Here is a 9,422-nt window from a genome sequence, read left to right on the forward strand (position 1 = left end):
AAAGAACGAATTAAAAAAAAAAAATTATTTTGTTATAAAATTTTAAAAACTGGTAATTTTTTATCCGTCATTGATGTACACTGATGAGGCAGCAGTGATGGGCACTGATCAGTTACACTGATAGGCAGCACTTCTAGGTGGCACTGATTGGCACCACTGGTGGGCATTGATAGATGGCATAAATGAGGCATAATTGCCTTTTCCTTTTCGGGACTGATGTCCCTTTAAGGTGAGCCGGTGATCAGCTTTTTTTTTTTCCTCTCCGCTGTCAGTGTGAGTAGAAAATTTAGATCCACGCTGCGGCCGTCATTCAGCCATAACGCACTGTGGTGTCATTCGGCCATTTAATTTAGATCCGCTCTGTTGCCGTCATTCGGCCATAACGCACTGTGGTGTCATTCAGGAATTTAATTTAGATCTGCCCTGCGGCCGTCATTCGGCCATAACGCACTGTGGTGTCATTCGGCCATTTAATTTAGATCCGCTCTGTTGCCGTCATTCGGCCAATTAATTTAGATCCGCTCTGTGGCCGTCATTCGGCCATAACGCACTGTGGCGTCATTCAGGAATTTAATTTAGATCTGCCCTGCGGCCGTCATTCGGCCATAACGCACTGTGGCCATCATTCGGCCATTTAATTTAGATCCACTCTGTGGCCGTCATTCGGCCATAACGCACTGTGGCGTAATTCGGCCATTTAATTTAGATCCGCTCTGTGGCCGTCATTTGGGAATTTAATTTAGATCTGCCCTGCGGCCGTCATTCGGCCATAACGCACTGTGGCCTTCATTCGCCCATTTAATTTAGATCCACTCTGTGGCCGTCATTCGGCCATAACGCACTGTGGCGTCATTCTGCCATTTAATTTAGATCCGCTCTGTGGCCGTCATTCGGCCATAACGCACTGTGGCGTAATTCGGGCATTTAATTTAGATCTGCCCTGTGGCCGTCATTCGGCCATAACGCGCTGTGGCCGTCATTCGGCCATTTAATTTAGCTCTGCTCTGTGGCCGTCATTCGGCCATAACGCTCTGTGGCCGTCATTCGGCCATTTAATTTAGATCCGCTCTGTGGCCGTCATTCGGGAATTTAATTTAGATCTGCCCTGCGGCCGTCATTCGGCCATAACGCACTGTGGCGTAATTCGGGCATTTAATTTAGATCTGCCCTGTGGCCGTCATTCGGCCATAACGCGCTGTGGCCGTCATTCGGCCATTTAATTTAGCTCTGCTCTGTGGCCGTCATTCGGGAATTTAATTTAGATCTGCCCTGCGGCCGTCATTCGGCCATAACGCACTGTGGCGTAATTCGGGCATTTAATTTAGATCTGCCCTGTGGCCGTCATTCGGCCATAACGCTCTGTGGCCGTCATTCGGCCATTTAATTTAGATCCGCTCTGTGGCCGTCATTCGGGAATTTAATTTAGATCTGCCCTGCGGCCGTCATTCGGCCATAACGCACTGTGGCGTCATTCGGGAATTTAATTTAGATCTGCCCTGTGGCCGTCATTCGGCCATAACGCACTGTGGCCATCATTCGGCCATTTAATTTAGATCCGCTCTGCGGCCGTCATTCGGCCATAACGCACTGTGGCCATCATTCGGCCATTTAATTTAGAGCCGCTCTGTGGCCGTCATTCGGCCATTTAATTTAGATCCGCTCTGTGGCGTAATTCGGACATTTAATTTAGATCTGCCCTGTGGCCGTCATTCGGCCATAACGCTCTGCGGCCGTCATTCGGCCATTTAATTTAGATCCGCTCTGTGGCCGTCATTTGGCCATAACTCAGATGTCAAGTAGTTAATTTGGATCTCTTGAATAGAACCAGCTCTATATTTTATTATGATTTGTAGTTTTGGTGATGTGGGTTCCTTACAAGTCCTTTTTTTGTATCTGAATTGTGGAAACTGTTAGTGGGAATAAAAACTCACCGTGACTGGATGGGGTCTCCGGGATTATAGAAGGGGGTTGCACATCACATCTGTGTAGGAGTTGTGAAGTTTGCGGAACATCTGAAAAAATAAAATAAAAAGTCCAAAAAAGGTTTCGGTCTGTTGGGTGGTCAGCTGCCTCTGTCACATATGGTAGGGAGGGGGAGGGGGAGGAGGGGTTACAATCTATATACAGTAAAACCTTTGGATTGAAAGCGTTTTGCAAGACCAGCTAAATTTATAATTTTTTGGCCAACAAATGTTGGATGACAGGCTAGTTAATTTTTGTCAAAAGACGTCTCCATATCAGATTTTCGAGAAATTCCTCGTAGTAGGTGACTACGTTCGTGTTTGTGGCATGACCATTTGTGCAGCGTTAGTATGAAGACAAGAGCCTGGCACACGCCCTTTTGACAACAATCAGACGTTTGGTTGTGCAACAATCGTGCCGTGTGTAGGAGGCTTTACACTGTGCTGTACTTACACTGCGGATTTCGTTGTCCCGAAGCGCCGTGTTAGAAGAATCCACCACCATGACAAATTTAACTTTAGAGTTGGTGACGTAGCCATATCTGGAGGAGAGTTAAGGAGTCGGACAGTTTGGAAAGAAGTCACCGAACGTCACCCAGGAATACCCAACACTGAACCAACCACGCCAAATTGTGGGCGCTGCTTGAGGCTCCAACGGGTTCCCTTCTATTATCAATGGCTGGGAGTGCCGGGAAGGGCAGAGCTCATCCCCGCTCCATGTACAATACAAAACCCTGTGTATGGAAAGTGAGGACAGCCTCAGCCCGGGGGGGGGTGTTCATCGAGAACTACATGCCGACACCCTCTAAGGATGTTGGGGCTTGTAGAGCTGTGTCTCTGATGTAGAGTTCTGCATGGCTGTTCTGTTTTCAAAGTCCCCAGGAGGGACATGGAGGGGGATCTCCTCAGGAAGGGATACAGAGAGGGCTGGAAACTCCCCGAGGAGGACACAGACAGGGGGGGGGGGTGGAAATCTCCCCGAGGAGGACACAGACAGGGGGGGGAATCTCCCCGAGGAGGACACAGACAGGGGGGGTGGAATCTCCCTGAGGAGGACACAGACAGGGGGGGAATCTCCCTGAGGAGGACACAGACAGGGGGGGGAATCTCCCCGAGGAGGACACAGACAGGGGGGGGGAATCTCCCCGAGGAGGACACAGACAGGGGGGGGAATCTCCCCGAGGAGGACACAGACAGGGGGGGGGAAATCTCCCCGAGGAGGACACAGACAGGGGGGGGGGGAATCTCCCCGAGGAGGACACAGACAGGGGGGGGGGAAATCTCCCCGAGGAGGACACAGACGGGGGGGGGGGGAATCTCCCCGAGGAGGACACAGACAGGGGGGGGGGATCTCCCCGAGGAGGACACAGACAGGGGGGGAGTTTCCCCGGCGGGGACACAGACGGGGGGGGAGTTTCCCGGCAGGTACACAGACACCAGCTCCGGACCTCCAGGAGACGTGTCCTGTGTGCTGCAATCTGTCCGTCCCCCCAAAACCTGAACTATGGGACAAAATTGTTTAACTGACTTTTTTTTTCCTTCCCATTTTAGATGGAGTAAGTACGGGTAACTTCTCCCCAGAGTGCTGCCACAACAAGGGGGGGAGGACTGTGGGGAGAACTTAAGAGCACAGGAAGACCGGGGCACCTCAGCCCCACATGAATAGAACATGGTCTCCTCTCCCATCCATTCAGCCAGGCCGTGTTCCAGGAAGGAGTCCCACGTGAAGGATACACTTTGTAGTCCTCGGTGGGGTAGAGCAGTCCCAGGTACAGTTCTCTTTGGTCCACCAAAGCTTTCCCCATAGCAGAGATCTTCTCATCCACCACATCCAGGGAGGTGTGCACCGTGTAATGGAACTTCAGCTGCTCCTCGGTGGGGATGCTGCGAATGTATAACGGATAATTCTGAAAAGAGAAATCAAACTTCAGCTTAAAACTCCACAATGTACTAAAATTCAGAGAACTGGGAGCGGGAGCAGGGATCATAGGAGAACCGGGATCGCAGGAGGAGAACCTGGGAGCGGGGATCGCAGGAGGAGGACCTGGGAGCGGGGATCGCAGGAGGAGGACCTGGGAGCGGGGATCGCAGGAGGAGGACCTGGGGAATCGCAGGAGGAGGACCTGGGAGCAGGGATCGCAAGAGGAGGACCTGGGGATCGCAGGAGGAGGACCTGGGGATCGCAAGAGGAGGACCTGGGGATCGCAAGAGGAGGATCTGGGGATCGCAGGAGGAGGACCTGGGAGGGGGGAAATCGCAGGAGGAGAACCTGGGGAATCGCAGGAGGAGGACCTGGGGATCGCAGGAGGAGGACCTGGGAGGGGGGAAATCGCAGGAGGAGAACCTGGGGAATCGCAGGAGGAGGACCTGGGGATCGCAGGAGGAGGACCTGGGAGGGGGGAAATCGCAGGAGGAGAACCTGGGGAATCGCAGGAGGAGGACCTGGGGATCGCAGGAGGAGGACCTGGGAGGGGGGAAATCGCAGGAGGAGAACCTGGGGATCGCAGGAGGAGGACCTGGGGATCGCAGGAGGAGGACCTGGGGATCGCAGGAGGAGGACCTGGGGATCGCAGGACTTTGGTCACACATACACATGTAGAGGAAATCACATCTAGTAATGTCGGGGGAGGAGTGCGATCACTCTGGAGAAGGAGAGAGGCTCTATGTACTAAGCAAGACTCTAGTGGGGGGATGGGTGTGTGTGTGTGTGTGTGTGTGTGTGTGTTGACAAGAGGTCATCAATGACCGTTTCCCAATCCGCGCTTTCTCGGCTCGCAGGGCCCAATCACAGGCATGGTGGGATTGCGTTGGGCAGCATTGCATTTTTTTTTCTCAGCGCAGCAGCCCGGCTGACCAAAGCCCAGGCGATGGGACGCAATTTCTAGTTGCCATGGCGACCTGGGATTTGTTGAGCCCGGCATTGCGGTGTATTTGTTTCTGGAAATTTGCGTTTGAAAAATGGCTGTGCAAATACCGCACAATGTAAAACATCGCAGCACCCACCGTTTTATTCTTTAAGGCCTCAGATTTCAGGAAAAACATGCCGATTTTTACATGTATGTGACTGGACCCGGATAGTAACCCCCCCGTGGCCCCCCCAATGGTTTTGTTCCACCCAGTAAAGTGATGGGGATGGAAGACATCAATGTACATGAAGGGGGGTGGGGGGATTATAGACCTCCTTCCCTCCCCCAGACAGTCTGTACATGAACTACAAATCACAGCCAGCACTGACACCCCCACAGTGGAGGAAAGTCCGGCCGGTTTTGGTGCCCCCCAATCTTCCTTCTCACCTCCTTAGCGATGACAGCTACGCACACCGCCATCTTGGTCCTCTCAAGTCGTGACGTGATTCCCCCCCTTCCTGTCAAAAGTGGAGCTCCACTCCGCAGCCAGACCTGTCGGGGTGTCTAGTTCAGTGCCTGCGCTGAGTTCCGCATTGTGATTGGATGGAAGTTGTCAGGCAGCGGCGGAGGACAGGCAGGCGTGCTGTCAGATTGGACGACCCGTGAAAATCATATAACGGAAGTGACGTCCCGTCACGGCCATCTTCGTACACCCGGCACTCAGCCGCAGTAAGCCTACAGTCTGAAGTCGGCAAGAGGACGTCCTCTTACACCCACCGGAGTCCTGCATGTCACAGCCCCGGGCAGGAAGATTGCGGTGCTCGGTGTGGTGGAGGAGCCAATCAGGCGAGGAGGATATTCTTCTCCATGTGTAGAGCCCCTCACACGTCTCCTTGTGTCCCCTCAGGGAGATTCCCCCTCACTTCCTGTCCTGGTGACACAATAGGAAGTAGGAGGAAATGTCTCCACACTGTCTGGGCTTCTCCACATGTGAAGTGATTTATGATGGCGGTCGGGGTGGGATGTATTTGGGTGACCGTCTATGTCGCGGATCCCCGGGAACACAGAGAAGGGAATCTCCCCGATGGGGACACAGAGAGGAGGAATCTCTCGGCTCCCTATCGGGGACACAGACATAAAAAAAAAAAACACCTGACAAGGGTCTAATTCATCTCCACTTCACCCAACACAAAAAGAAAATGGAGAAAAATTAAAGTCTATGGAGACCCCAACAATGAAGTCCTCTGATTCGCTGCCTTTTCATTGGTTAAATATTCCATTGGAGAAGAACACCGGGGGAGGGGAAAATGGCTTAATTGGACCCAATTTGGAGATTTTCACTTAGGGGTGTACTGACTTTTGTTGCCAGCGGTTTAGACATTAATGGCTGTGTGTTGAGTTATTTTGAGGGGACAGGAAATTGACACTGTTATACAAGCTGTACACTCACTACTTTACATTGTAGACAAGTGTCATTTCTTCAGTGTTGTCACATGAAAAGAGAGAAGAAAAGATTTACACAAATGTCACTGAGGGGTGTACTTACTTTTGAGATACTGGATATATAACCTGAATTACCATAGATTTTTAGCTATTTAATTCAGACCTGTACGATGTATTGCTGAAGTGGATACAGAGTAACAGACGGGTCACTGCCCTGGGCGCAGTGGTGGGGGGGGGGGGGACACGCTGCATGCACACTTCAGATTAGTGGCTGTCAACCAGTGGGTTTTGTCTCTATGTCAGGTCTGACAGCTACACTGACCATCTCCTGTATCATGTCTGCAATCTCTGACCATCTCCTGTATTATGTCTGCAGTCTCTGACCATCTCCTGTATCATGTCTGCAATCTCTGACCATCTCCTGTATTATGTCTGCAGTCTCTGACCATCTCTTGTATCATGTCTGCAGTCTCTGACCATCTCCTGTATTATGTCTGCAGTCTCTGACCATCTCTTGTATCATGTCTGCAGTCTCTGACCATCTCCTGTATCATGTCTGCAATCTCTGACCATCTCCTGTATTATGTCTGCAGTATCTGACCATCTCCTGTATCATGTCTGCAGTATCTGACCATCTCCTGTATTATGTCTGCAGTCTCTGACCATCTCTTGTATCATGTCTGCAGTCTCTGACCATCTCCTGTATTATGTCTGCAGTCTCTGACCTTCTCTTGTATCATGTCTGCAGTCTCTGACCATCTCCTGTATCATGTCTGCAATCTCTGACCATCTCCTGTATTATGTCTGCAGTCTCTGACCATCTCTTGTATCATGTCTGCAGTCTCTGACCATCTCTTGTATCATGTCTGCAGTCTCTGACCATCTCCTGTATTATGTCTGCAGTCTCTGACCATCTCTTGTATCATGTCTGCAGTCTCTGACCATCTCCTGTATCATGTCTGCAGTCTCTGACCATCTCCTGTATCATGTCTGCAGTCTCTGACCATCTCCTGTATCATGTCTGCAGTCTCTGACCATCTCTTGTATCATGTCTACAGTCTCTGACCATCTCTTGTATCATGTCTGCAGTCTCTGACCATCTCTTGTATCATGTCTGCAGTCTCTGACCATCTCTTGTATCATGTCTACAGTCTCTGACCATCTCTTGTATCATGTCTGCAGTCTCTGACCATCTCTTGTATCATGTCTGCAGTCTCTGACCATCTCTTGTATCATGTCTGCAGTCTCTGACCATCTCTTGTATCATGTCTGCAGTCTCTGACCATCTCTTGTATCGTGTCCGCAGTCTCTGACCATCTCCTGTATCGTGTCTGCAGTCTCTGACCATCTCTTGTATCGTGTCTGCAGTCTCTGACCGCCTACTGTAGTATGTTTGCAGTCTCTGACCATCTCTTGTATCATGTCTGCAGTCTCTGACCATCTCTTGTATCATGTCTGCAGTCTCTGACCATCTCTTGTATCATATCTGCAGTCTCTGACCATCTCTTGTATCATGTCTGCAGTCTCTGACCATCTCCTGTATCATGTCTGCAGTCTCTGATTATCTCCTCTCCTGTATCATGTCTGCCGTCTCTGACCATCTCCTGTACCATGTCTGCAGTCTCTGACCATCTCCTGTATCGTGTCTGCAGTCTCTGACCGTCTACTGTAGCATGTCTGCAGTCTCTGACCGTCTCCTGTATCATGTCTGCAGTCTCTGACCATCTCCTGTATCGTGTCTGCAGTCTCTGACCGTCTACTGTAGCATGTCTTCAGTCTCTGACCATCTCTTGTATCATGTCTGCAGTCTCTGACCATCTCCTGTATCATGTCTGCAGTCTCTGATCATCTCTTGTATCATGTCTGCAGTCTCTGACCATCTCTTGTATCATGTCTGCAGTCTCTGACCATCTCCTGTATCATGTCTGCAGTCTCTGACCATCTCCTGTATCATGTCTGCAGTCTCTGACCATCTCTTGTATCATGTCTGCAGTCTCTGACCATCTCCTGTATCTATGTCTGCAGTCTCTGACCATCTCCTGTATCATGTCTGCAGTCTCTGATCATCTCTTGTATCATGTCTGCAGTCTCTGACCATCTCCTGTATCATGTCTGCAGTCTCTGATCATCTCTTGTATCATGTCTGCAGTCTCTGACCATCTCCTGTATCATGTCTGCAGTCTCTGATCATCTCTTGTATCATGTCTGCAGTCTCTGACCATCTCCTGTATCATGTCTGCAGTCTCTGACCATCTCTTGTATCATGTCTGCAGTCTCTGACCATCTCCTGTATCATGTCTGCAGTTCTAATCCCTCTCTTCTCTATCCATTGCCGTTAGTTGTGCTGTGACATGCGTTGTGTGTGTCCTGGTCGCATGGCTCCTGTGGTGTTGGGGGGTGTCTGGTAGAGGAAGGCATCCAGTCTATTCTGAGTGGGACAGATGGGCCCCTGTGTGCCGCTATCCGCACACCACACGCCACCAGGCCGGGTCCCGAAGGTCGCAGCGGAATCAGGAATGTGACCTCCGTGTCGTGCAGCACAGCTGATCCCGCACCGGATGCTCCAACACAATACCAAAGGGGCAATTAGAGTAAATGAAGCAAGTGCACAGCACACCTGTGCTCCGGGCCCCGGGGGGCCACACAGGCAGGCCTAGAGAGGGAGCATCAGTCAGAGGACATTTCTAAAACACCCATCTGTGAAGATCGCACCATCTACATACAACCCCACCCCCACCATACTGTCATCGGATCGTCTCCTATCTATATGGGGGGTGGGGGGTCACACCTGAGCCGGCAAATACACCAGACAAAGGGATTGCACTTTATTAACCCTCCGCACTCCGCTTTGTAACCCCCACACAATATGGAGAGTGGGGGCTTTTCTCTTTTATAGATTAAAAGGGGAATAGGGAATGGATGAGGATATTTCATTTCTCAACAGAAAACCCGAGTCTTTATTAGAACCTCGGACTGACACCTCATACCCGACCGACCCCAGGGGGGGTGTGTTATACCTGTACCCCCCCAAATATGTGTGATACCTGTACCCACAAATATGTGTGATACCTGTACCCCCCCCCAAATATGTGTGATACCTGTACCCACAAATATGTGTGATACCTGTACCCCCCCAATATGTGTTATACCTGTACCCCCCCCAATATGTGTT

The 9,422-nt window shown here is 50.8% G+C and overlaps 1 protein-coding gene across 1 annotated transcript; it reads right to left on the reverse strand.

The window, feature by feature from the left end:
* Positions 1-1,912: 1,912 nt before the first annotated feature.
* On the reverse strand, positions 1,913-5,404 carry TRAPPC2L (trafficking protein particle complex subunit 2L). Its single transcript, XM_077451087.1, is given in 5 exon segments — positions 1,913-1,966; positions 1,968-2,012; positions 2,416-2,503; positions 3,696-3,868; positions 5,255-5,404. Coding segments are annotated over 5 exon segments (378 nt in total). The 5' UTR covers positions 5,288-5,404; the 3' UTR covers positions 1,913-1,927.
* Between the last annotated feature and the right edge of the window lie 4,018 nt (positions 5,405-9,422).

The sequence above is a fragment of the Lithobates pipiens genome, unplaced genomic scaffold (genome assembly GCF_037356315.1).
Source record: "Lithobates pipiens isolate NorthernLeopardFrog02 unplaced genomic scaffold, aLitPip1_a1.2 Scaffold_10, whole genome shotgun sequence".
Lineage (NCBI taxonomy): Eukaryota > Metazoa > Chordata > Amphibia > Anura > Ranidae > Lithobates > Lithobates pipiens.